At 39.0% G+C, this 27,721-nt stretch overlaps 1 protein-coding gene across 5 annotated transcripts in view; it reads right to left on the reverse strand.

The window, feature by feature from the left end:
- Ptprr (protein tyrosine phosphatase receptor type R) overlaps positions 1-27,721 on the reverse strand; it is a 211,154-nt gene that overhangs the window by 81,469 nt on the left and 101,964 nt on the right. The window contains exons 1-4 of one of the 5 annotated variants that reach the window (XM_040754845.1): positions 22,455-22,605; positions 10,689-10,802; positions 7,944-8,099; positions 948-1,058 (exon numbers count right to left, since the gene is read on the reverse strand). In XM_040754845.1, the coding sequence (XP_040610779.1) occupies positions 948-1,058; positions 7,944-8,099; positions 10,689-10,802; positions 22,455-22,487 (414 nt within the window). In that variant the 5' untranslated portion in view covers positions 22,488-22,605. The other 4 variants (XM_040754843.1, XM_040754844.1, XM_040754848.1 and 1 more) reach the window with 4 other exon arrangements.

The raw sequence follows: 27,721 nt of genomic DNA on the forward strand, positions 1-27,721 counted from the left end.
TATGTCTTTGGGGGGGGGCGGGATGTGTAAAAAAAAAGAGGAAGCATTTCCTGAAATATGCAAAATAAAGAGAACATAACATACAAGAAAAGATATTAAACCCATTTGTAAACTCCAAACACTATGCTCCATCACAAAATATCAAAAGAGTAGTACAAAAAAAAAAAAAAACAAAACCAAAAACAAACCCAGCAACAACAACAACAACAAAAAACAAAACTCACTTCATTCTATTTGAAAAATAACTATTAACTCATTCCATATCAAATTCAATACCAAAGCCTGGTCTAATTTAGTGGGTTCAGTTTATTTTGGGTTTTACTTTTTAAAATCGGGACTGTGCTTTATTGGTTATAGATCATGACCTGTAGAACAATTGTAGTGTTTACTTTCATTCTTATATATTATTCATTCAACTGGAAATGAGGTAGCAGTGAGTGGGTTACCTTCAAGGCTATAATCACTTCCATTAATGCTTGATGTTTCTTAGAATAACTTCAAGGCCATTTAAAATAAGGAAATAAACCCTCCCCTTGGGAGAAAGCTTTTCGCCAAAGACATGTGTCTTTAAATTTTTTTTCTATGCTCCCTAAAGGGGACATAAGAGAAAAACTGGAGCCAGACCCAAGTGTGCACGTGAAACTTCCGTGATGTTAAGGGCTACATGACCTCAGTAAATCACCTTCTAAATCTTCACGTGGGGTTGGTCTGGATACTGAACACTTACTTCAGTGCAGCCTAGTCTCACTATAGAGGTCAGCATCCACACATCTCACAGTCTCAGCCATCAGTCAGTCACCTGCTGCCACAGAGCAGTCCCATGCTAACAAGATTATAGGCTGGCTGCTGCCCGGGGTCTTTTCAACATTCATTCAAGTGGCAAGATAGCTAATATTATTAAGCAGTGGGATTCGCAAAGGATAAGACACACAAAGAAGGAAACTTACCATCAAACAGGTTACTATAATAACAAAGATGCTGAGAAAAATGACAACAGCGTAAAATCCTTCTTTGCTCCAGATTCTGTCCGCTTCGTGCTGCCCTTGTAAAACATTTTTCTTTAAAAAGCAAAACAGAAAGCCCGGTGTTAAAGGAGAGCTTGAGGAAACCAGCGTTCTTGTCAGACCATCAACATATTTTAGCTTGATTTCACTCAGTGTAGTAAAACACACCTCCACCCCCCACTGCCGCAGCCGTTTCTCTATCTGTTCAGGCACAGGACAGCCATCCTCTGTATCCGAAGATCCTGTGAGGGAGGGGGTAGGCATGTGGGACAGACACCTGGGCGCTTGCCTTCCCCCACGTCCTGGTCCTGTACTGCCTCTCTTGGAAGCTACCTGGTTCACAGGTGAGCAAGCTCTGTGCTTTTCTGTGCCGAGGAATTGTTTTTGAAGCTCTCCGTCCTCCGAGTCCCCTCCCACGTGCACACTGCTCTTTCAAACACAAGTGAAACAGGTGCAAACAGAAAGCTCGTGATGGTTTAGTAAAGAAGCCCCGGCGACGGGACCATTCTGTTTTGTTTTCTTCTCCCTTTCAGCACATCGGTTTCCCCTTTAAATGGAGCTTACTTTGTCAAAACCTGACTCACGCAACCATCCCACATAGAAATTGCCAGGATATTATGTTTTATTTAAAGGAACAGGGAACACCCACCAGGTCAGAATTATTTAGTAATAAATGGTAAATAAATAGGATTATTTTAATTTTTATTGCTTCTCCTCCTTGCTTTGGGAGTGGAGCTAGAGAAGAAGTATCTCTTGGGTCTATGTTACTCATTCTTCAAAACAGGACAGTACATCAATAGATGCTCTAAACTTTTGTTTTCTGTCTTAGGCAGATTCTTTCCTTCTGTAGCACAGGCTGGCCTTGAACTCATGGCAATTCCCTAGGTGCTGGGGTCACAGGCATGGACCACCATGCCTAAATATGAGAATATTTTATAAGCTAATGACATTGTAGATGTAATTTTACCCTGAAAAAACTAGTTGGTATCTGAGTAGGAAAAACAGTAAGTCTGTATCAAGCAAAATGTCCCAGCTCACTTTTAAGGCTGTTTTACAATCCTTAGGAGAGCATGTGTCTATCCTTTACTATTAACTCCAAAGACAAAGGAAGCCTCAAATTAAACCTATATTCTAGATGCCTACATTTTGAGATAATTTCTAGTTAATTTTAAGGTTAAGAAAGCATATCTAACCTTAGGAAAATTAAATACAAGTATTAATCTTGAAAGTGACTTTATTGGAATTTTAATCTTTGTACTCAATTAAGTTTTTGTAGAATAATGAGCAAGAAAACTTTTGAGTTCATTTATGATGACACAAATCATTTGGAGAGAGACTTATTTGTGTACTCATGATACAATGTAACGTGATAAATAAAAAACCCCAGAGACTAATATAGTTGGGGGTTAAAGGTGTACACCACCACCACTTTGCTCTTCTGATCTTCAGAAAGCTTTAATAAATCATAAATAATATATCACCAGAATACAGCTTTTTACTTTTCTAGGGAGACGGGTACATAAAGGAAATGACTTAGGTATGTATTTTGATTAATAGAGAATCCGTTAGTACTTGATTTGGTGAGGTGATTAGTAACCCAAGACCCTGCTGGAAATTCTGGTTTCCAGTGACAATTTTCTTTCACTTCTTTGAAAACAGCTAGGCCATTTCTTTTTTTCTTTTTGCTCCAGTTTCTCTATAAACACAGCTAGAAGCTAATAGAAAAGAAAACTATTGTAGGAATAGAGAACAGAATTGAAGTTTTTTTTTCAGTCAACTAAATGGCATCCATTGTTTGCTATAAAAGCAAACTAGTTAAGGCTTCAAACAGGCAGCATGAATTTGTCAAATTTAAGTAAAAGGATTTGAGCTTAAAGTCATGTAAAACTTGAAAAAGGGGTGGTTAGAAGAGTGGGAAGTGTTCTTCTGTTCCCCTCTGGTTGGGTCCATTTTCCCTCGGTAGCTCCGCAGTTCTCAAGACTATAAACATGTTCCTGTCTTTGGAAGACAGACCTGTTTTGATTTTTTTTAAATCCAGTGATGATAATGGAAGAATTATCCTGCACCCTCCCGTACCCCACCCCCAGCTAAAATAAAAAAGGTTCTTGTTGTGAACTGGAACTTAGTCACTGTACATTCTTGGTAAATAGATTTCCTTCTGAGTCACACTGCCCCTGCTGAGCACTGCTGTATCTGTTCTGAGATCTAAACAGCTCAATAAGGGCCGGTAATAAAGGAAAAGTTTGCAGTCAAGAGCCCACACATCAAAAGATTGCAATCCACAATAATCTCCCATCTCAGCCTTTGCATAGGGTGAACCCAGTGGCCTTTAGATTTTGTCAGGGACCGAGGGTTCAATAATTCACAGACTCCCAGGTCAGGTCAAGTTAATGCCACTATAACATCTTTATGGCACATTTCATAGCTGTGTTGCCCTGCCCTTCAACTTAGGTGCAGGGAAAGAAGCTGGTGTTTTTCTTATTTAAAATCTGAGACGTTTCCTTTATCTATGACAATGCCCCCCCTAGCTGTTCGATAACCCTATGTCTTGTAGTTGGTTCTGCCCTCCATTCCACATCTCTCCTTTCCATTCTTTAATTCTCTCCTCCTTTTCCATTTTCTTTCCAGTTCCTGTTATCAGGGAAGGTGGTCCGATGCAGAGACTTCAGGAGGCATACCTTGCTGGAAGCAATGAGACCCCCAAAATGAAATGGAAATGTTAGAAATGGTCTGGTTCGTTTGTTGGGGGCAGATTAGTGAGATGCACCTCACAGCCATATGTCTGGGTTGAGTAAGTGCCAGACTTCAATTGCATTATACACAGTGCAAGCACTTGACCCTCATGATGTAGTATTTTAACACCATTGCTATATGCCCTCAGCCTTGTGTGCCTGGTGTGGAACTCTTTACACTTGCCGGCTGGCTAATGTTCCGAGTTTGAAGGAACAATCACCCAACTCACAAATAATGGTTATATTTTACATGGTATGAATTTTCTCTTTGTACATATCCCATCAAGTACCAGCCAATTCCTCAGCCTGTTGCTTAAAGAAGGGGACTTCCTCCTTTGAGACACAATAGTTAGGAAACTGGAGTAATATGCAAATGAATGAAAATAAAAACCTAAAAATTTGTTCAATATTAATATGGAACTTAATGTTTCAATGATTAGCTAACAATTCTTGGGGGGGGAATTGCCAATAAAAACTAGAAGAGTGAATTTAATTTTATTTCTCTGGAACTTACAGAACAAGAGGAAGGTTGTTTTTTTGTTTTTATGGGCATCTTATAATAAAAAAATATGTGCTTATAATGTTCCAGGTACCACATACCACATACATAGAGGAATAATGTGATGGCATCCATCTGTAGTCGCAGCACTGGGAAGCCTGAGGCAGGATTATCAAGAGTCCTAGGCTATCATAAGTTCCAGGACAGCTAGTTACAGAGTGATGCCCTGTGTTAGAGACCTTCACTCCAGAAAAGAAAGAAAAGATCTCTTTCCTTCAAGAAACCCAGATTGGAAATAGATGATGAGCAGAATTAATTCTCTGTTTGGTATTTTTCTTTAGTTTCTGAGTCATTTCTATCAAAACAAACAAACAAATCAGGAACATAATGAGTAGCAAAAACACATTGTTCCATGAAAATAATTAACCTAAATTTAGGAATAGATGCTTTGAAATAGTGAAATGCTACAAATGGATGTGTTGTGGTATCCCCTCTCCCCCGCCATTAATGGCTACTCTGCCATAGTAAGATATATTTTGAGGATTACAAGGTAAGACAGTGTTGAGACACCAGCTGTTATAAAACCGTAATTGCAGGAAGAAGAAAAAGACATGGGGGAACTTAGAGAAAAGCTGGGTAGCTTTGCACAACTGTCCTCCATCATATCTGCAGAGCTGCTCCTGCTGAACATGAAACAGCCTTGGGTATCTGCACACTATAGACACTGTCTTTCTTGGCTTTCTCCTTATTACAGTTAGAGTTTCAGGACTGGGCCTTCTAGAGCTAAACAAAAGGTTCAAACAGTCCCTTTACAGTCAATTCAAACACTTGATGAGCTCTTATGCTGAATATTTCACAGGTTATACAGTTCTTAGATTTTATTCGTGTTTTAGATTCCAACAAATTTATCAGAACATATCATATTTTGGTCACTAAATACACTTGCTAAATTCAGGAAGGCTTTGTTATCTACTGAGGCCCAATAGCTTTCTGATAGGTGGTTCATGTAGGCTACTTCTTCACTGTAGTTATATGTTGGGAGACCCCTCCGCTCAAGTACTTGAGTTTTCAAAAACCATATTCTTATCATGTGCTTATTTTAATGTTTATCTCATTGCTATGTGAGAACAGATGTTGTGAACTTTCTATTTTCTAAATTAAAATACAAACTTTAAATAGTTGTGTTAGAACTATTCTATTAAATAGAACGCATTCTTGCTGTGTTCTTTACAACCTAAAGTCATCAGTTTGTATTGATTTGCTATTTGTGAACACAGTTCAATTAATGTGAGAACCACTCTCCATATTTCTTGGCTTGTTTATTTGTTTTCCTAAATTTGGACAGGGCTCAGCACAGTGTTTGGCTACTCATTTACTCAGCTTCTATTATTCTGTCCATTACATTGCTGAATGAAATAAAGACAGTGACAGAATGTCATGGCATGTCCCACTGAGGAGCCTACAGTACAGAGACAGTCTTGAAGACACACAAAGCAGAAGGGGTCTCTGCTCTACGTTCTGTGGGGATGCAACAAACACCTGAGTTCTTAAAGGAACCATGAGAGGCTGTGCCATTAAACAGGCTGATGAAGCAGAAAGGTTTGCAGAAATGCCAGAGTGCAAGGAGTGGAATTGGGGGGGTCATGGTAGCTAAGAAATTTAGAATTGCTCTATAACATAACCTGAAGAGCCACTCGGGAGCTACAAAGTCCAGCATGTGGAGGACCATACACCATACCAAGAAATCTGGACCACATTGTATTGTAGTTTGAAGCCAAAGAATCACGAAATTAGGGGAGAAAGCCAGGTTCACATTAAAGAAGGTTACTCTGCTTGCAAAAACATAAGAATAAAAAAGAAGCAAGTTTTGTGCACGAGAGAGAGGGGCAGGGTAGGGAACAAGACCAAAAGCAGTAGGAAGGAGTGTAAGTAAAAGGGTGAGTGTCTTGGTTCAGCAGTGATATATAGTTTGTCCTCCTATCTATGGCTTCTATACCCACAAATTCAACCAACTGTGGATAGAAAATACTAGTGAAAAAAATTCATCTTCGGTTCATCTGTACAGTTTCTTGCTGCTAATTCCCAATCACCAAAGCAACCCTATGAGCTTCAGTTACATTATATTATGCATTATAAGTAACTAGTGAAGATTTGATGCCTATGGAAGCATGTTCATAAGGTACACACAGATATAACTTTACATTAGAAATTCAAATGTCTGATGATTTTGGTAAACATTGGTGCCCTGAACCCAATCTACTGAATACACCAAAGGACTGTATATTCTAAATTTTATGTTATCTACATTCAAATCACATTTGTTTGGTACACACAAAATTTGAGGGTTTTCACACATATTTAAAAACTTTAATCCTATGTCAAGTCCATTAGATAAGGACTGTATTCATTTTGAATGTGAAGTAACTTAGGCTTTGGGTGGTTGACACTATGCAAAGACTTGACACTAACCTCATAGAGCAAATTGTCCTAGCAAGATGCCAACGGTTGAGTACTAAGGTTTTTTTTTTATATAATCCCTATGGTATTAGCTGAAATAAAAGGCAATGAATGGGGCTTACCAGAAAGAGGAATAATAAAACAATCATAGAATAAGGATTTATTTTGTTTTGTTTGAAAAGGTGTTTCACGCTGTAGCTCAGGCTGGCCAGTAACTCTCTGTGTAGGCCGATCTGACTTTGAACTCAGGATTCTCTGGCTTCTGCCTCCCTGAGTGCTGGTATCTGGTATCTTGGTGGTATATTAACATGTCTTGTCTAGATATTCATAGTCTCTCTTTCTCTGTCTCCATGTCTCTCCCTTCCTCCCTCCCTGCCTCCCTGCCTCCTTATCCCCCTTCCTCTCTCCTCCTTCCCCTTTCTTTTTCTTCCTGTACTGGGGTTTGAACTCAGGACCTAGCACATGTGAGTGTTGGTTTATACTTCACTCTTGAATCACCCTGAGAGAGCTGCTTAATTTCTCTTTACCCCAAATTTCTGGGTGTACATGCTTTCTTTCCCTCAAAGCCAAATTCTATGGATTTGTGAATTGGATTTGCATCTATTTAGGGTGCTGGTCTTTCTGATGAATTTAATTTTGACAGGAGAGATGGAGCAATTATTCACTCTGTAGGGAAAATGGAAGGGATGGTAGAGAACTATTTTTAAGTGTCAAATTTAGAAAATACCATGAAGAAAATATCCAGAGTTCTTACATATAGGAAAAAAGCGTGTCTCACATAATTCCAAGCCATGGGGGGAAATGAAAATTTTGTGACTGTTTTGACAATAAAAGTTATGATGAAGGGTTCACCTGTTGAGGAAGGAAGACCAGAGTAGAGTTTGGGGGGAAGGGTTGTTTTGTTTGTTTGCTTGTTTGTTTTTTCACAAATCAGTTTCTCATGACCAACTTACAAAACTATCTAGCTGGTCTTTTTGTAGACAGTTTATTGAAAAATAAAATAAATAATTACATGGTCACAGCGATTTCAAGAATCAAGTGTCAAATAATGAAACTTTACCACCAAAGGTGAATTTGCCTAAGGAAAAACACACAAACTGTGAAGCATGCAGAATTTTGACCTTTAGAGAGAATGCTGGTTTAAAATCCACACACAACTAAAGGCTTTCATCTTAAAGTCTTGTGGGTTGGATTAGGAAATCAAGATAACCCAGTTTTTTTTTTAATGAACTGATCCATGCAACGCCATACCTCAGGGGAGATGTCTGTAATTCCAAACTGTGGTAAACTCTGATGTAAGACATCGACATTAAGCGAACGTAGCACTTCCTCAGCCTGCAGGGCCTGTGGCTCACTTGGTTTCCGGTTTACAGGGGACACAAACAACTCCACATGGTGCTTCTTCTCCTAGTGAAAGCATGCCATTGGGGTATGTTAAAGACAATTGGAAAAGATGAACAAAATGTTCACCTGTTATTACAGTACAGACATTAAAGTCAGGTTCCTGGAATCTTTGAAGTCATGCTAGCAAATGATGTGACTAGATTAATCACTCCCAGAATTACTGTCACCACTCTGAAGTACAAAATTGTTAAATGGCCTTACTTCAGATGGTTAGCACTCCAGAAAATGAAATTTTATATTTCACTCGATGATACTTCATTTTCGGTTTCATATTTTAATTAATTAATGTTTGCCATTGCTAATTTCAGAGTCTATCCAGAGGCAACAGAGGCTGACCCTGATCTCTGCAACCTCATGCCTCAGTCTCCTAAGTGCTAGAATTACAGGTGTGTGTTGACTTAATATATAATTCTCAGATGCTTCCTGAATACTTACACTTAAAGGCATATTTTGACGTCAAATGAGTTAGATAAAACCCGATATAAGCATCAACCATCAGGTACCATCTTGCTTCATCTTTCCTTATCAACTGACTGCGTGAATGTAGGCTGGACTGGCCAAGGAGAGGGCCAGATGAGCTTTGACATTCCTCTCCTCATTCTTTTGACCTTAACACTGACAAATTTTAAACTCTGTCCTTGGTAAATCTACATCTAGAACCAAGACATGTATAACACCCATGCACATGAGCTAGATGCCCTAAACGTAATAACTGACTTCAGTTTTAAATTGTTTTGAGACTACGTCTCTCTAGGTATCTCAGGCTAGCTTGGATACTCCTTTATGTATCCCAGCCAAAGTCCTCCTGCCTCTACCTTCTAGCTACCACAGTTATAGGTGACCATCATCATGCCCAACACAATCCTTACTCTTTTTTTTCCAACATAATATTTTTATTTCGTATTTGGGAATTTCACGAAATGCACTCCAATCACACCCATTTCCCATTCCTACCAAGTTCACCCTCCCACCTTTGTGCCCTCCCTCCAAAAAGAGAAAAAGAAAAAAGAAACCAAGTCCCATTTGTGTTGTCCATATACTCATCGGAACACGGTCAAACTGCCAGTGGCCAGCCTCTTAAAGATAACTGAGGTCTCCCCCACCCCCACCACCAGAGGTGTCAACAGTGAAGAGCTACACTTCAGCACCCCAATTTTTAAGGACACCCTTCAGTGGCTTCCTGTTTAGACTATTTCTTATGGATGAGGGGTGTCACAGAGGCCTTCAATGTCTCTCATTCTCTCACAATTGGCAACATTTACTCTTAAAGGACATTTAAAAATGTTGTGTTTTCTCTTCTGTGCTAAAAACTTTTAAAACACTTATTAAGACTCAGGAAATTGCTAAATTGATAACTCAGAATAATATTTTTGTGGGAACTGAAATAACTCAATGTTTACCCACAAAAATTAAAAAGAAACATAATTCTACCTTCAAAGCAAATTCTATCCAAACCTGAGTATACAGATGTAGATACCTAGATAGAGTAAAAAGCTGAATTTGAACAAGGCATGCAATTTAATGCAATGAAAGCATTTATTTAGTCCTTGGTTGGGTTCCCAATACAAGGAATAAAGAAATATTTTAAAGCAATATGAAAAATCCTGGTCTCTTAATATATATGTGTGTGTATGTACATATATGTGTATGTGTGCATGTGCATATGTGCCTTGTGTATGTGTGTGTAAGAGCTCATGGAGGTCAGAAGATCATACTGAAGACTCTAGAACTGGAGTTCTAGGTAGTTATGAGCTGCCATGTGTGGACTGGGAACCAAACCCAGGTCTTCTACAAGAGCAATAAGTGCTCTTAACTGGGGAGTCATCTCAATAGCAACCCACCAAAGACTCTGCCATTTAAGCCTTAGCCAGCTTTTTATAAAGAAAAAGAAAAACCATCTGATTTTAAACTGCCGATTTAATCCACATGGCTTAACCAATGTTCAAATGCAAGTGAGAATGAGTAGCTCATGACATCCATGTTTCCAGACACAGAGAAAATGGGGTTAAGAATGAATGTGAGTGATTGATAGGTCTAGAGTCATCCCTGCCCAGTGGGTCTTTTGGTCTCTTAGGTTTTCCTCACCCCTACCTCAGATGCCAATCTAAGTTTTTTCTTGGTATTCCATGTGAGTTACTACGGTGAAGATCAACTCTTTTTTGTTCATACTTAATCTTTTTTTTCTTCATTCAGCATCCATCCCATTGATAATCTTGAAGGGGCTTTAGCAAACAGGGTCTGGATCCTGATACACAAGGTTCCACTCTCCTGGACAATACTCTGGGAGTTGTGTCAGGTTGCTGGTCCTTTATTCACACCAGTCAGGGGAGCTACGATTGAACTGTGACAAGGTTGATAAACCATTTTCTGTAAAGGGCCAGACAGTCAACTGTTTAGGCTTTATGGGTCATTCTGTGTGTTATAACCACTTAGCTCTACCACTGTATGCATGAAAACAGTCACACATGACATGCCTCAATAAAACTTTATCTACAAAAATAGGTGATGTGGTACATTTGGCTCATCAGTCATGGAGCCTTTAGCGATGAAAAGTCAAATGGGATTCTGAGAATGTGAAAGATAGCGTCTTACAATGAGACGGTTGATGTGCACTTGTTGGGGTAAGAGTCCCAAAGCTGCAGCCACTCCTTGGCGGAAGATCCGAAGCAAGGTTATGTTCAGCTTGTTTATATCCATTTGCAGTGTCTGGAAAACAAAGACAGAAAAGAAATTCAGACAGCCAGTTTGTCACTGATAACTGGCTACGGCAGTTTGGGGGTTCTTGTAAGTTCACATTCCAGGTGCTAATTTTGATACAAATAAAATCATAGATATGCTTCATGTGAAATTTTAAGTGATATTAGTTAAAAAATGGCACGTCATGTAAAACAGCAATTCATCTAGTATTTAAAAACACAAGTAAAATGGCCATTTAAAAAAGAATTCCATTGCAACTTGGATTAACCGACTTTGTTCTCCTCCTTTTAGATGATAGAATGATGTCTGCGGCCAACCCTATTTAAGTTATTCAAGCCGAAGGGCATATTTAATTCATGTTCACACACAGTCATGGGGAAGGATGCTGTGTAAATTCCATAGGGCTTGAGCTGGCAGTGTGTCTGTATAGTGATCTGCTGCCAGTACCAGGCAAACAAATTGAGGTACAGTATGTATTTATTCTAGTGGAGAAGCTAGTTACACTAAAGACTTGATCTAAGGTAGACAGTGCTCATTCATTGTTGGGGAAAATACTCGTAACAAATCTAAACAGTAAAACGTGCCAGAATTACAAATCATACTGTGATAGTAGTACTACAACCTAAGGCAGCAGTGTTATTACTGTACTTAAAGCTGGGCGGAATTTACTGTTTTCCAAACTGGATCATAAGGTCAGAGAGTTGGCTCAGCAGATAAAAGCACTTTGGGCTTTTGCAGAGCACCTGACTTGGTTTCCAGCATCTGTATCAACAGCTCACAGCTACCTATAACTCTAGCTCCAGGGGATCCCACATTACATTCTGGCCTTCCTAGGAACCTACACAAAGTGGCACACACACACACACACACACACACACGCACGCACGCACGCATATATGCATTTCTATTTATTTATTTATCTATTTATTCATTAATTAATTCCAAGAAAAGGTTTCTCTGTGTAGTCCTGACTGTGCTGAGCTCACTATAGACCAGACTGACTTCGACCTTAGGGATATGCCTGTCTCTGCCTTCCAAATTCTGGGATTAAGGGTGGTGTGCTACCTCACCTGGCTATATACTATTTTTTTAAAGCGTGCACAATTATGCCCATTTTGAAGCATTCAGATACCTGATGTCATTTTGATTTGTAACTCTGGTTTCAAGGGATCCAGCACTCTCTTTGGACCTCTCTGGGCCCTCTGGCCTCCAGTACCAGGCATACAAGCAATGTGCATACATGTAGCCAACACACACATAAAATAAATATGAACAACTCCTTAGATGAAAATATTCAGTATGTATTATTTTGTGAATGTCAAGGCATTTATGTAACTAATAACTTAGAATTTTTAAAGTGAAAATTGGAAGAATCTGTCTGGCAGATGGCATTGTTTATTGATGTCTGATGTAAATAGGCTTATTCTTTGAGAAAGTCTCATTGGGTAGCCCTGGCTGTCCTAGAACTGTAGACCAGGCTAACATTGAACTCGTGGAGATCAGCCTGCCTCTGCCTCCCCAGTGCTGAGATTAATGTTATATATTTATTTATTTACTTTACAGAACACCCAAAATAAAATATTCAGTCTTACAAACTTAAAAAAAATTCGTTCATCCATGTTACCCATTATAAAACAACAGAGATGTGTTGTCTTGGGGTTGTAGAGATAAAATTTTGTATCAAAGTATCAGTAGAACCATGTTCCCTTACTTATCTCCAGGGGTAAATCTTACAAATGACTTTAGCTTCCATTGTTTGGGGCAATTTTTGGGATGGCTTGCCCTGCAGCTCGAGTCTTTGCCTGTAGTATCACATAGTTGTCTTCTATGTTCCCATTTCCCCCTTCTATAAGGTCTGATCATATTGAATCAGGAACCCTCCCTATTCTAGTATGACTTCAATGAATTATATCAGCATGACCCTACTTCTAAACAAAGTCAAATCGTTGGTATTAGCGAGCTAGAACTCCAACATAAGAATCTTGAGGAGACAAAAATAAACTACAAATAAGGGCCAAGTCAGAATCTTAGAAAAGAAATTACTAGGTTTTAGCCAGAGAATTAGCTAAGAATCTCAATGTTTTTACGTGATTCTCTCGTTTTAAGTCTATGCAAACCATATGGTCAGCTGAGTCCTGGATGTTCACCCCTGAGAAGAGATACTCTTGGAGAGCTCTTTGGACAGTCAGACAGGGCCACTAGTGAAATACTTTTATTTCAAGGTGGTGTGCAATCTTGGGTTCATTCTAGGTTAAGGTAATGTCAATGCCTGGGTAAACTTTAGTGACAGGTTGAAGAGCACAGACACAGTTAAAAAGGATTTTTCACTTGAGCATTCACTCCCCAACTTGTCACTACAGTTTTTTACTGGACTCTGGGTTCATGTCTTCTGTCTTAATAAGCAGTGGTCCTCTTCTTTCGGAAAGTAATTCTTTATGACATAAAAATTATCTAGGGGCAGATGGAGAGATGGCACAACAGTTAAAGGCATGCACTGCGTTTGCAAAAGACCCAAGGTAGGTTCCTAGCATCCAAGTCAAATCACCTGTGACTTTAGGGAGCTGGGTGCCCTCTTCTGGCCTCAGCATGCACTGCACTCGTGTTTATATACTCTTGACACAGATCCACACATATACACATAGCTTAAAAAATGAAATATGTAAAACTCATCTAATGATTTATAAGTGTTTGTACATCATTGCTGTGTTTTCAATAACTTAAAGCTTCTTCCTGTATGTCAGTAACAGTTTAATATAGAAAGTAAAACTTGAGCTAAGCCTTCAAGGACCTGTGGGATTTAGAAATCAGTGATGGCTTTCAGTTTATAGTTTTAAGCATAATTCCTTTATCTACCCACTAAAACCCAGTCTACCTGATAGTTCTCTATAACAGAGACTTCCTTTACTACTGAAACCTCCATCTACACTGCCAGCATATGGAAGCTGTTGCTAGATCTCAGAAACTATATCACAACTATCTACTTCTATCCTCTGCATGACTTAAGGTAGAAGACTCAGTTAACATTTCTGAAACACTGGTGAGGAGTCCCTGAGTTTTGGCTTGCCCACAGTGTTTGTCAGGCAGGCTGAGTAGGCAGGCACTGTCTCTTGTCCCCAAGGGTAGGATTTGAGCTGCAATCAACCCTGGGAACTGAGAGACAAGGGGGTTGTGTAAACCCTTGAGAGCTCAATTCCCAGGGCCATGATTAACAGAGGCTTGTCACTGTGGAAACAGTATTAAAGTCTCAAATGGGAAGTGAAATAGGAACTCAAGACTAAAATCACTCAACAAAACAACTTTGCAAGATGGTAAGAGCTGTGCCTTTGAACCAGAAATTTGAATGACCCAACAAAAAGCACAGAGGTAATCAGATGAAATTGAAATCCTCTGGCTTATTGCAGCAAACATTTGAATAATTTGCCTCTGATCTCTGCTTGTCTGGAAGATTCTGATTGATTCTACAGAGCATGCATGGACCATGGACCTCTGACTATGACTCCATAAGATCAGTGATGCTAAAATATAGATTAAATAGATACATCTATATTTGGGGGGTCCCAATATGTGCCAAACAAAATGTGAGCACAAATTTGAAAAAAAGGATTCTTAATCAAGTGACAATTTTATTTCAAATAGAAGAGGAGTAAGACTTCCTGCAGTTAGTGGATATATGTCGCCTATGTCTTTGTGAATCGGTGTTGGAAACATATAGCTCCTTCTATACTGTTACATGCAGGCTCAACTGAGATAAAACAGAAAATTCCCAGGCAACAATGAGGTTATGGTTTAGTCTTAAAGTTATCATAAAATAGTTTACAGTGTATTTTAGCCTGAATTCTAAGCCCACTTGATCGCTTCTATGATTAAAGATTTTCATTTCAAGGAGAAATGGAAATTCTAAATGAGAATGTTAAGACATTTTAAAGCATTCAGTCACTCAGTTACTATGTGCATGGGTTTGGATCTAGAATGTCCCCCAAAGGCCACATGCTAATGACTTAATAACTTAGTCCTGAGCCTTAAGAATGGTGCCTAGTGGGAGGAAGTTAGATCACAGCTGGGGTGCCCTCGGAGGAAATGCTCACGTTCTAGTCCATTCTCTTTCCTTGTTTACTGTCTCCATGCTTTGAATAATTTATTCTGTTACATGCCCCTAAAGCGACAGGCCAGTCAACCACGGACTGAAACTTGGAGAAGCTGATTATCTTTAGCATGTGTCATAGTAACAGAAACTGACATACTACATAAGGAAAAATTGGGTACCAAATCCCTAACATCCCCGAGAGAAATGCTCTCTCCCCACCACCACAAAGATTTCGACTTTGCTAAGGACCCTCCTCTTAGTCTTAAGGTGTCTCTGCTCCTGACTCCATTCTCACTCACGGAACCCCAATATTTGGATAGGATTTGTATCAGCAAGAGATTTCCAAAACAGCATTTCTGTCATGTCTTTGATCTGAGCAGAGAACTTCAATTCATTTGAAGCATTTTGTAGTGACATGCAATCCTGTGTCATCACTCTGTGTCATTTGCTACTGTTTACACACTCATTTCTTTATTCCATGTTTCTACTCTTCTTTGTTGTGTGTCTTTCTGCATGGATGTCTTTCTGCCTGTGCTTCTAAGACGACGTTACATAACTCAATCACTTTTTCCTCTCTCTACCCACAACTACAATTTCTTCTCTTTCCATGACTTATATGGTGAAGTTCCATATTAGGTAGTCATTTTGACTTCTTTCTTATACTTCACCATTATGATAGTGGATTGATAGTGTCTATTCTACTGTCTATCGTTAGATAATATCTCATCTTTCTGTTCTTCTTTCTCAATTTCTCCTGAATGACCAACCCATTTTACCTCTCTCTATATTTTAATCATCTCAATTCAGATCCCCATTATGGCTATCCAGACTATTTGAGTAGAGAACCAGTGGGTTGTCAGGTCTTTCATGAGTTTTAATTAACTTTTTCTTTTTCTTTTAGCATTTATCATTATCATCATTTGTGTCTGTCCGTGCACCCGCTTGAATGGAAGAGTGTATCGGCCAGAAGAAAACTTAGCAGCAGTTCTTTCTTCCTACAATTTGTGTATTCCAGGGAATTCAACTCAAGTCGTCAGGCTTGGTAGCAAGTGCCTTTACCCAGTGAACTTTCTTATTCCGACCATCTAATTAATTTTTCATTATGAACACCATAATGACATACCCAAAATGCTAGTCAAGTCAACTTTAATTATAGCCAAAATACTTAAAAGAGCTCTCAGTTTTTAAATGGGTTCTTTGGTTAACCGAACTCAAGTGCCCTTCTTGTCTTAACCTCACATACCTATCTACTACATACATTACCCTCTACGCACTCTAGTTGCACTTGAAGCTTGTAAACTTGGTACTTTCCATGCCCTCATTCCCACCCTTTGATGTCAATTCACATGTGCCTAGCTAGTAAGGGAATGGCGCCTCTTCCTGGGGACTGGGTTCCTTTCTTAAAGGATGCTGCATTCTTCATTTTGGTGTATCTCTTATTAGCTGGATTTTAGTATCTGTTACTTTCAAGTGATGCTCAGGAGTGCTATGCTTTTGGAGGCATTATATATTTGAAATTATGTTTATGATGTTTTTAGTAATAAATGACATCTCGGCTGCATATTAGATTTTTGATTTGGTGTCTATTTTTATTTTGTGTCTTTGAAACCTACTGCTATTATTCCAATGCCTTCTGGCAATAAAAGTTACTGTAAAAAATAATACCCTGGCCTGAGGCTAACCTTCTAGTAGATAAATTGTTTTTTTCTGCTTGTAATCTCATAGAATTCTTTATCTCTGAAGTGAAAACAAACAAACTAACAAACAAAAACCTTCCTCACAGTATTTCCTTGGTTGGATAGTTCCTATAATGCAGAATGCCTTCAAAATCTATAGATTCTAAACTTTATTTCATAAGTCTTCTTTCCTATGCTACATTTGGATGATTTGCTTGTAAATATTTTAGTCTCACATTCAGACACCAAGGGAACCATTATATACATATTTCTTTCTAGTCACACTATTTTATATATTCTCCTTGCTAGACACTTGTGTAGTTCTATTCAGTAGACATTTATTTCCCATCCTGCTCTCTTGTCCTTTCCATTTCTTTGGTTGTTAATTGTCTAAACAGGGCATGATGCATGTAATAATACTTATCTTTAATTTTTTGTCTTTTGCACATGCCTTAGTCTGCCTCTCCTTTCATCTCTCCTCTTTCTCTCTCTCTCTCTCTCTCTCTCTCTCTCTCTCTCAATCCTTCAGTGACTTTCTATCATACTTATAATAATTATATTCATTATATGGGTCTTCAGGTCTCTACTTTATCTGTCTCCTGTTGACTCTGAAATATTACTGTATTTTCTGATGGTATTTATCCTTAACTGGCATGCTGTACTACTCATTTTTATTCTCTCAATAGAGCTCTATTGCATGGAAACTTGTCTGTCTGATTCTCTGCTATCTCCCCCATGACCAGGCAAATAGTAGGCATTGAATAAATCTTTGTGCAACCAAAGAATACGAGCCATCATAATCAACACTGTGTGGCTACTATGCAGAAGAGTATAATTTACTTGGTAGGCTTAGGAAGGGTGATAGAAAACAGGGCTCTGTTCCAGGTGGGTTCTACTCAGTTGAGAAATATGCACTTAAATATGTAGAATTGATTTTGAATAATTCAAATTACATTTATTATATAGTTCTGATACTTTGACTATTACATATTTATGAGAAGCAGAAGATCACCCAAAGGTAATCTTTTTTTCTATTATTTAATTGAAAATAGATTTTTCCAATATGATATATTCTGATTATGTTTTTCCCTCCCTCAACTTCTCCTAGATCTTCCCCACCTCCCTTCTCACCCCAATCCACAATTGTTTGAAAACAATTTCCATGTAAACTTAATGTGATTTCTATATTCCTATTGTTTTGGTTATAGCTGTAAGATTTTTATTGTAGTTATGGGTCACAAAAATTAACTTATTTGGAGGCTTGGGAGATGGCTCAGTGGTGATGAGTATATACTCTTCTTGCTAAAGACGGGATTTGAGTTCCCAGAACCCACATCCAGTGACTCACAACTGCTTGTGGTGGCGGCTCCAGAAAATCCAGAAAATCTAGGTGGAAAAACAGCTAGAACTGGCAGATTACAGGTCCTCAGTAAACATAGCTTTTACCAATATGAATCCATTGAATATTAACATTGAAAACAATTCATTTGGTGAGTTACTTCTCTGGAAATTCAGAACAAAGAGAAACAGTGTAGTGACTTCGTTGATCAAATGGAAGCCCGAAGTGTATTTACTAGAATGATTAATAATATCAGGGCAGGAAGTGACCTGATCATGTTCGCAGTGTTTATATTGATTGATTTTTACATCTATCAAGGAGTTTCAGTGGAAAGTCAATGAGGCAATCCAAGAGGAGGAAAGCACAATAGTCAAATTTTTTCATTTATACAAAAATGATATATTTTGTTTTATATTTGAGTTACAGTATCAGGCTTGAAGAAGGTCCTCTGACTCCTGCCTCTCCACTCCCTTCATTCTCCATCTAATCAACTCCAGGGTATGGAAGATTCTTTATAGTCTTTCACTTAAATTTATACTCATCTTGCTTTTTTTTACCCGTGCAAATTAAATGCCAATAAAAAGCAGCCAAATTTAGCAACTTAGGTTAGAATCCCTTAGCTGATTCATTTGGAAAGCCCTTTATAACCTAGTTTCCTCTTTATTTCATTAATCTCTCTCCTCTGTTTCAATTTTACCTCTTAATTAGTGCCCTCTTTTACTCATCTCTTCCTGTCATAAGCCCTCTTTCGACTCCAAAGATTTCTTCAACTTATTAGTTAAACCTTTTGTACACATTTTTTGAAATCTTTAAATTTTATAAAATTTTAGTAGGCTTCATCATCATAACAAATTATTTTTTAAAAATCACGAAGTGATGACAACCTTGACCTTCTAAGTACATATTCACTGGAAGAGAAAAAGATTACATAAACTACAAAATTTATACTAGATTCTCTTATGATATGTCCATTCTTGTGCTTTTGCATTTATTTAAACTTGTAGAATATTAAAGTTACAAATATGTATATATACATAGAGACTGTTGAAGAAAATAGAAGCTTAATATAAAACTTAAGATGGAAGAAAAGCTGTGACTCAACTATGATTGAATTTGGCCTGGGTTCAGTAAGTGAATGTAACAGAAAGTCTCTTGCTTCAATAGACTTTTTAGTCTTATTCTTACAGGTTCCAGTCAACAGAAGTTTCTACTTTCATCTCCCAGATTATGTTTCCTCTTCTGCACTCTAATTTTCACCTATCGTTATTCCTTGTGTTCCTCTTCAGCCTCCCTTGGGTTATTCCTACCCCTCTCCTTCCTTCAGAATTTCTCACTCTGCAGGAAGAACACACCGGCCAAAGTGTGAGCTGAAAGTGGCGTCAAGTGGGTCCAGGCAGAAAACCAGTGCGCTGGCAAACTTTGTTGGACAAGCAGGTTTCTACGATGAGCCCCATCCAGACAATAAAACTTGACAGATGTGGTGGTTCATGGCTTTAATCCCAGTAAAAAAGTATCTCCATGAGTTCAAGCTAACCTGATCTACATAGCAAGTTTCAGGCCAGCTAGGGCCACATAGTGAGACTGTTTCAGCCAACCAACCAGCCAGCCAGCCAGCCAGCCACCAAAAACCCCAACAGTAATAAAAGAAGCAGCAGCAAACAGCTGAACAAACAAAAGATGATAAATCTCTGTCACTGCTACTGTGGCTGCTTCACTCCCAGAACACATCTGAAAGGACAGATGAGACTTCCCATTGCTACATCCAATATGAGTAAAGGCAAGACGTATCTCTAAATGGTGTCTAGAACTGCTTACCAGCAGATGTCCAAGGGCAAAATTATAACCCTTAAATCCTCCCAGAGTACTTGCTTTCTTGTCATAAACTGAGGTTTTAAGCCACCAAATATATAGATACCATATTTAAATGAAGAAATTATTAATCTGGCCACTGGTTTTAGATGAGGAAGAGTCAGATAGCTACCTTTCCTTTTTTCTTTTTAATGTTCCAGTATTCAGACAACAGGGGTATATTATTTCCAGACTTGCCATTGATCACATATAAAACCTTGAGCTATGAAAGGACAGGAGACCACCCAAGCTCTGAAACACTGTCTGAGTGGTTTGGAGTCTAACTCTGCACGGATGGATACCACACATTTCTTTTCTTTTGATTCCCACCACGGAGGAGTTTATGTTTCATTTCAGTGAATGTAATAGGACTCTGCTGTCTCTCATCTGGTGAGCTACACAATTTTACAGGAAACGTGATAAGTGTGGTTTTTAAGATGCAACTAAAAATGCTATGGTCGAACGTCCTTGGTAATCTTGATTATTTTTCTGTCACAGTGGGCATTAACAATTTTCTGCATAACTTAAAATGAATAAAGATGAGTGTGGAATAAGTTTTAGTGTGTCCATGGTTCTTTTACCTGCAGAAGGAGATGGCAACAGAATAATAACCATATAATTTTCTCACAATGTGTTATTGATTAGCACTTCCAGAGACATCTCATTTCTAGAAAAGCAAGATTCTGAGTGTTGTTGTCTGTGACAAAGCTTTTACACATAGCATGACTGCCAGTTCAATCATAGTACGTCTTGATTCTGACAGTGAGACTTTCCCCCCTTTTAGGAGGGCTGTGATGCTTATTGTGATTGCTCTATCTGTGATTTAATTATTAAATTGTCCCATAGAAGTAAATGAATTGATCAGAAGAACAAAGAGGCTATCTATGGCATATTCTTCCTTATTACAACTAAATATAGAAATGGTTAATTTTATAACATGCAATTCAGCATCAATTATTAACTGAGTGATTCATGGTGATCATTTAAAAAGTTAAAATGAAGATTGTGGAAGCTGTAGGGGAAGTTAGTTTGGTACAAGAAACTAAAAAGTCAGCCGGCAGTGGTGGCGCATGCCTTGAATTCCAGCACTCTGGAGGCAGAGGCAGGCAGATCTCTGTGAGTTTGAGGCCAGGCTGGACTGACAGCCTCCAAAACAATGCAGAGAAACCTTGTCTCATAAAACCAAAAACAAACAAACAAACAAAAAAACTAAAAAGTCACTTCTCCTTTGGAGCTTTACTATCTAATAAGCAAAAGTTTTAAATAGGTAATAAACCTTCATATATATATGTATATGTATAATATGTGTGTGGTGTGCATGTTTGTGTGTACATGTATGCTAGACACTAAAAGAAAATTATTGTAAACTCCCTTCTTTATCCTTAGTCTAAAATATGACTTCTAAACCTAACCCTCTTCATATTAAATATATTAATGTATTTAATATTATATAATATATTTAATATATATAATTTGTGTATATGTGTGTGTATGCTAGACATTAAAAGAAAAAATCATTGATAATCCCCTTCTTCCTCTTTAGTCTAAAATCTGACTGCTAAAGCTCAACTGCTACCTTGAAATTTTGACCTTTGTTTGACATTATTATCTGCTCATGTTTCATAGTAGAGATCTACTCAAAAGGAGAAAAAACATCTGGCAGTCCTGTATTTTATAGGAAATGGAACTTGATTTCTCCAGTCAAATGATTTATCTGGGCTATCCTGGGTGATTGTTCTCTGCAATATTGAATTAGGCAGGAAGTTAATCCAATTTTATTAAAACAATGGATGGAAATACCAACTACATTACTTTTGACATTGTTATTTATGCTTAAGGACCACAGATAAAATAAAAATGGTCCATAACTTTGTTCCAATACCAGAAACACTAAAACTAAATTCTCATTTTTCATATCCGTATGCCAAGAACACAGTGGCAATTCAATAAATATATTTTGAAATAAACCTCTGTGTAAACATTTTGTGAGGTCCTCTCTGTCTGAGAATATTGCTTTCTATGCAGATTAACATATGAATTCATAAATAATTTTTAATTAGGGCCAAAATGATTGTGAGAGCTACGAAACTCAAAAGTAAGCTTGGTCTAGTGAAGGAAAACAGGGAAGCTGCCATTCCAGCTGGGAACTAGGCTAGGGACATCTCATATCAAAACTTTCATTCATCAGTCTCTTTACCAGATCACAATAGAAGATATTGACTGGTATTTTAGTGAAGTCCACATATAAAGGTAGGGCCCCAGATGCTTCCATTGTACAAATGTCTAGATTTCCTGGCTCAACTCACTATAACACCTTGTTTCATTTTCTAATTATTATAAATGCGGTCATCTTTTCCCCAGTGTGGGTGTGGGGCATACACTAACAAAACAGAGAAAGCATCTGCCCCTCTTACTATCTTGCATGAAACTTTTGGGTTCTGTTCAAGGATGCACTTGTCATTCCATTCTTTGGAGGAGGTTGTCAGTTTCACTCCAGACTCCAGAGGATAGTGAGTCATTACTGTAAAGACACACTGGATAACCGCACAGGGTTTCTTCGTTTCAGACTTAGAGGCTAAATCTGTTTCCCTGGGAATAAAAGGGTTCTCTGCTGACTCACTGAAGTCAGCCACCGACAGATATCCCAGTGTTTATGATCCCGACTTCACGGCATCACCCCGACCCTCCTCACCCATCCCGATGGATTCTCTTACCGGATTGGCAACTGGCTGAATGTTGGGACGCATCTGACTTCCATTTGTATTCCTCTTGTTATTCCCTCACCATCGCAAGTTGGAAATAAAGGCTGTGAGCTGAGCTGAAGCCTCGTTTAGACACCTGGAGCTAACCCGCTGCTACTATTTCAAGAGACACTGCTGATCCCTGGTCTCCAACATCAGAGCCTGTGCTCTCCCAGGAGACCCTCCAGGTGCTCGCTGTTTCAAGTTTACTCGCACTGAAATTCAAGGTTTTTTTTTTCTTTTCCCGTGGTAGCTAGTGAAACTGTAAAATGAGACTTTTATGAACTGTGGACAGGGTGTGTTGCATGGGAAAAATGTTTCCTTTTTTCCCCTTTAAAAGAAAACAGTATGTTTACAAAATCTTTTCAGAAAAAAAAGTTCTTTTAAAAGTGACTCCATGTTCATGAATAATTTTCCCACTGGGTAACAGGGGTCTCACAGATATCTAATTTTGATTCTCTTTATGACTTAGGAAACAGATTAATATTCACATATGTATTGAAAAGGAAATTATAGTGACAGATAACAAACCCAAGTAATAAATTGGAGATTCAAATAAATGCTGGTTTGATTAAAAAACTAATTTGTTCCCTACCATACCATTTAGATTTAATGCATGATTCAAAATAAGTGACTATTATAATTATTACTGTTAGTGAGGTATTTAGTTTGAAAACAATTAAGAAACCACAAAGGAAAGGAAAACATTTTCTTTGTTTATAAGTGCTAATGTCATTCTTGTAGGGTAAGAGTATGTAAACACTTTGAGAATTCCACTAACTATGACATAACTTGAGTAAGACTTCGATTAAACTTACCTGTTTATACATTACAGGTAGAAAGGTAAATTAATTTTTTAAGAGCACCAGGACACTCCCAATAGTATTAAGATGTTCATGATCTTTGACCCAATAATTCTCTACCTGAAAATGTATCTTAATGAAATGAGTTCAGTGAATAAGTACTAAGATTTTATTGTCTAAATTTTATTTTAAAAATGAGATGAAATCTTAAGGATCATCAATAGTCAAAGCATAAATAAATTTGGGTATGACAACGGAGGTAATTACTGGGTAATTTTCTCTCTTCTATCATTAATTTACCCCTAGGAACTAGATCTTTCTGGTGTACATCTAATGTCCTGAGATGGTCTTCTTACTAAACAAAGCCTTTGGTGTCAGTGGTATACACCCGTAACAGAGTGTGGGAGGCAGAGGCAGGAGGATCTGTGACTGAAATGAAAGACACAAACATATAGTGAGCTGTAGGCCAGCCTGGACTACAGTGTGGAGACTGATCGAAAAACATAAACAAAGCCTATCTATAGCTACATAAACCAAAAGGTTTTCTCACCCAGCTACCACTCCTCATGTTACCCCTTTATAAGAGAAATTGTTGCATCATTTATTGATTTTCATTTCTTTTCCTGTCTGCCAGAGTCCTAGGCCGGGGGCCTGATTCTGGAGTTTCCTACATGTCTGGCTCAGCCATCTGCTGCAAGAAAAACCAGAAAAAGTAAAATGAAAATGGCAGGAAAGGATTTTAATCAAAATGGCCACTTTGTGAAGACAAAAATTAAATATCCCAGTCTACCTGTGAGGTATTGACATGAGATTTACAGAAGAAGGCTTGGGGAAGTGAGGTGGGAGGGTCTCCTAATAATAAGCATCTGTGGTCTGGTTGTTCATAGATAGTCTCAGTTTCAGCTCTGCAAGCTAGCCCCGGGGACCAGTGCTGTTTTACTGATATGATTGCATCTGCTGCATCTGCCTGGGAGATAGTCTCCTGGGCTGACCTGTCTGTCAGGCTCTGCTGCTCCTGGAGTCCAAAGTGATTGCAGGCTCAAGATAATGACTACAGACTTCCAGACACCCATTTCCAGCTCTGGAATGTGACGTTATAAAAGCTGAGAATAAGATCTCTCGGTTACTTGAATCTTTGTACCTTTAGGATTGAGTGTGATGAGATAATCTGGGTGTCAGCCATATTTAGGCTCTCCCTTTGAATGATTAGCATACCATGTCCAGAACTGAGTAGGCTACTACTGCACAGGAAAGGTGACAGGTACAAACTAAGGGGAGAGAGGCAGGCTTTCATCATGTGTTTTTAAATTTTTTATCATGTCCCTGAAAGTGAGGAATTGGAGGGTCCCAAGTGAGGACTCTGCTTTGGAGCAGTTTCTGAGAACTGGTTATAACTCTAACTACCAGGAAATCAAATGTGAGTTTCTACCTCCAGTGTTTGGTCCTCAGTTCCCATCCTATTGGCCCAGCATCAGCATTAGCACCAGCACTAGCATCATCATCACCATCACCATCATCATCATCATCACCATCATCATCATCAGCAGCAGCAGCAGCAGCAGCAGCAGCAGCATTCTGCCTCACAGATGAGTCCCTCATTCCCTTGATGGTCTTTCCCAACTAGGACTCACGACCTGACACTCTTTCTGCATTGCTTCTCTTTCGACACTCCTTCAAGCCTTCTTTATTTCCCCTCTTCACCTTCCCAGCTCTTATATGCTCAAGAGCCCAGTGCTCAGTCCTCAGCCTCTTCTTTTTCTCCAAACCACAGTCTCAAACTAACTAGAACTGCTCCCTGAAAACTCAAGGCTTGCCCATCCAATGGGGGACTGACACACCCATTTAGATGTCAGCCTTAATCTTCTGACTCCTGCACTACCCACTTTCACACAGGATTGGCTCCTTCCTCTTTTCTCTTCTTCATTCTAACTGGCACCTTGAGACGTCCAGTGCTTCTAAGTAAAAAAAAAATCACCAAATAAAACAAAAACACTGCATCATTCTTTCTTTTTCTTATGTCCTACTATTGGTAGCTAAAGTCTGCCCTGCCTATGAACAACAGTCACAGCAAAATCACTTCCAACAACCCTCACCACTACTACCCCAATTCCATCATTACGGATGATAGTGGCAGGCTTCTAATTGGTCTCTCTGTTCCCAGCTTCCTTTTGCCTCTGCTCAAAGCCAGAGTGACTTTTTTTTTAAATCACAAATTAGATCATGTCAGTGCTATCTTAAAACTCTCTGGGGGCATTCCAACTTATTTAAAGCAAAATTAGAATCTAACATGGCCTTATTTGGGCCCTGTCTTCACATCTCCCTGCCCCCATCTTTGCCATTTCCTCTGAATTTCCAGTATGTATATTTGTGTAGTATGAGAACATTCATGTGTGTAGACGTGTGTATGTGTTTTTACATGTAGAGGTGTGCATGCATGTTGAGTGCATGTTGGTATGTGGGCATGTGAAGGTCAGAGGTTGCTGTTAGAAATCTTCCTCACCATGCAGTTTAAGAGATAGTATATCAGTCAAACACAGAGCAACCTGTGAAGGCTAGTCTAGCTAGTGAGTTTGCTCTAGGGATATGCCTTCTAAAACTTGGGTTATAAGTTGGCTACCACACCCAGTCAGCATTTATACAGATTCTCGGGATCTGAACTCTGGTTCTCGTGATTGTGTAGCAAGGGCATTGACTGAAGATCCATCCCTCTACCCCTTATTCCACTCTTCCTTTCCAGCACACTTAGCTCCTTCTAGCTACAGGCCTTTGCACGGGTGGCCTCACTGTTATAAACTTACTCTAAGATACTGTGGGTCCCAGGGTCTCACTCAATTCAGATTTCCACTAAAGCACAACTTTTGCAGAAGTCTTCCTTACAAGATGATTTTAAAATATTGTCTTATCTGTTACCTCCTCCTCGAATGTTTTTTCTTGGCACTTCCTATCCAGGATGTATTATCTACTGTACCTACTTGAAGGTTATGAGCCTGTACCTGGTATGGATGCTGGGAATGGAACGCAGGTCCTCTGCTAGAGCAGCAAGCTCTCTTAACCACTGAGACATTTCTCCAGCTACATTTTCCAACATATAGGACTGATATGCTACGTTTATCCCTTGAAATAATTGTCTGTCCATGTGCAGGTTCAGAATGATCTGCGGAGAACCAAAGACTTGTGAGCTAGAAAAACAAATAGCTCCAGCCGGGCGTTGGTGGCGCACGCCTTTAATCCCAGCACTAGGGAGGCAGAGGCAGGCAGATCTCTGTGAGTTCGAGGCCAGCCTGGTCTACCGAGCGAGTTCCAGAACAGCCTCCAAAACAATACAGAGAAACCCTGTCTCGAAAAACCAAAAAAAAAAAAAAAAAAAAAAAAAAAGAAAAAAAAAGAAAAACAAATAGCTCCATGTCTATGAATGCTTAAGGAGTTTCTCATGAAAGAACCTGCCCTAGGGGAAGTGAGGGCTAGGTCTCTAAAGGGGGATTGACGAACAAAGGCCTAGACGGAAATAGAAAAAAAAAACAAGGAAGCAAGTCAAAACTTGTGGCAGGACTCCATGAAATGAAACTAAAGTGTGTGCACACACATCCTCTATACACTCCAAACTGCCGCGCTATTTCGCTGTTTTGTGCATACACAAAGACACATTAATGTCACAGGGGAAGCAGGAGAAGAACAATCACCTCCCATTGGTGCTCAAGGATGCAGCTTTACCCAGTGATGCACCACAGGTCTGGGGCCTCAGCAGCATCATTGGTGCAGGTGTCAAGAGCACCACAACCAGCTCTGGAAGCTACACAGCCACAGGATGCCATCACCACTCTTAACAGCTATGGTGATTTCCCGAGCACCAGAGGCTCTGCAGTGGGTGGTCCCGAGGAAAGGGAGCAGAAAACCTCTCCTCTGCCATGTGAAACTAAAGCAATTGTTGGTGTTGTTGAGAGATTCCCTAGAAATATCAGAGTGGGAAGATATCAGATGCTGAAGATGACCAGGGGTCTGGTAAGAATGGGCATACAGGGGCCCTGTGGAGGCAGGTACAAAGAGGCAAGTCTTATGGCCATACTGTAATGGGTAGGACAACATGAGTTTGACTTTGGAGATATTACACTCTAAAATGCTGTTCTCTTAGTCACTTTTTAACTGATTTGCTTTTTCTCATCATTAGGATTGTAGTTTAAATTATTTTCACTCAGAGTCCCCCCCTTGCTATGCTCTTAAGTCTCCTATTCTCTAACCAAAACCCTCCCTTCATTCTTTCCTTTCTCCCTGCCTCCCTCCACCTTCCTTCCTCACCCTTCCTCCCTTCCCTCTCTCCCTTCCTTCTTTTCTCTTTCTTTTTCGTTCTTTCTGTATGTAGTGTGTGCGCATGTCTTTGCAGGTGCATGTACTTGTTTGTGCCTATGTAAATGGAGGCCCTAAAGATGACTTGGAAGCCCT

This window comes from Mesocricetus auratus, unplaced genomic scaffold, assembly GCF_017639785.1.
Source record: "Mesocricetus auratus isolate SY011 unplaced genomic scaffold, BCM_Maur_2.0 Super-Scaffold_100011, whole genome shotgun sequence".
Lineage (NCBI taxonomy): Eukaryota > Metazoa > Chordata > Mammalia > Rodentia > Cricetidae > Mesocricetus > Mesocricetus auratus.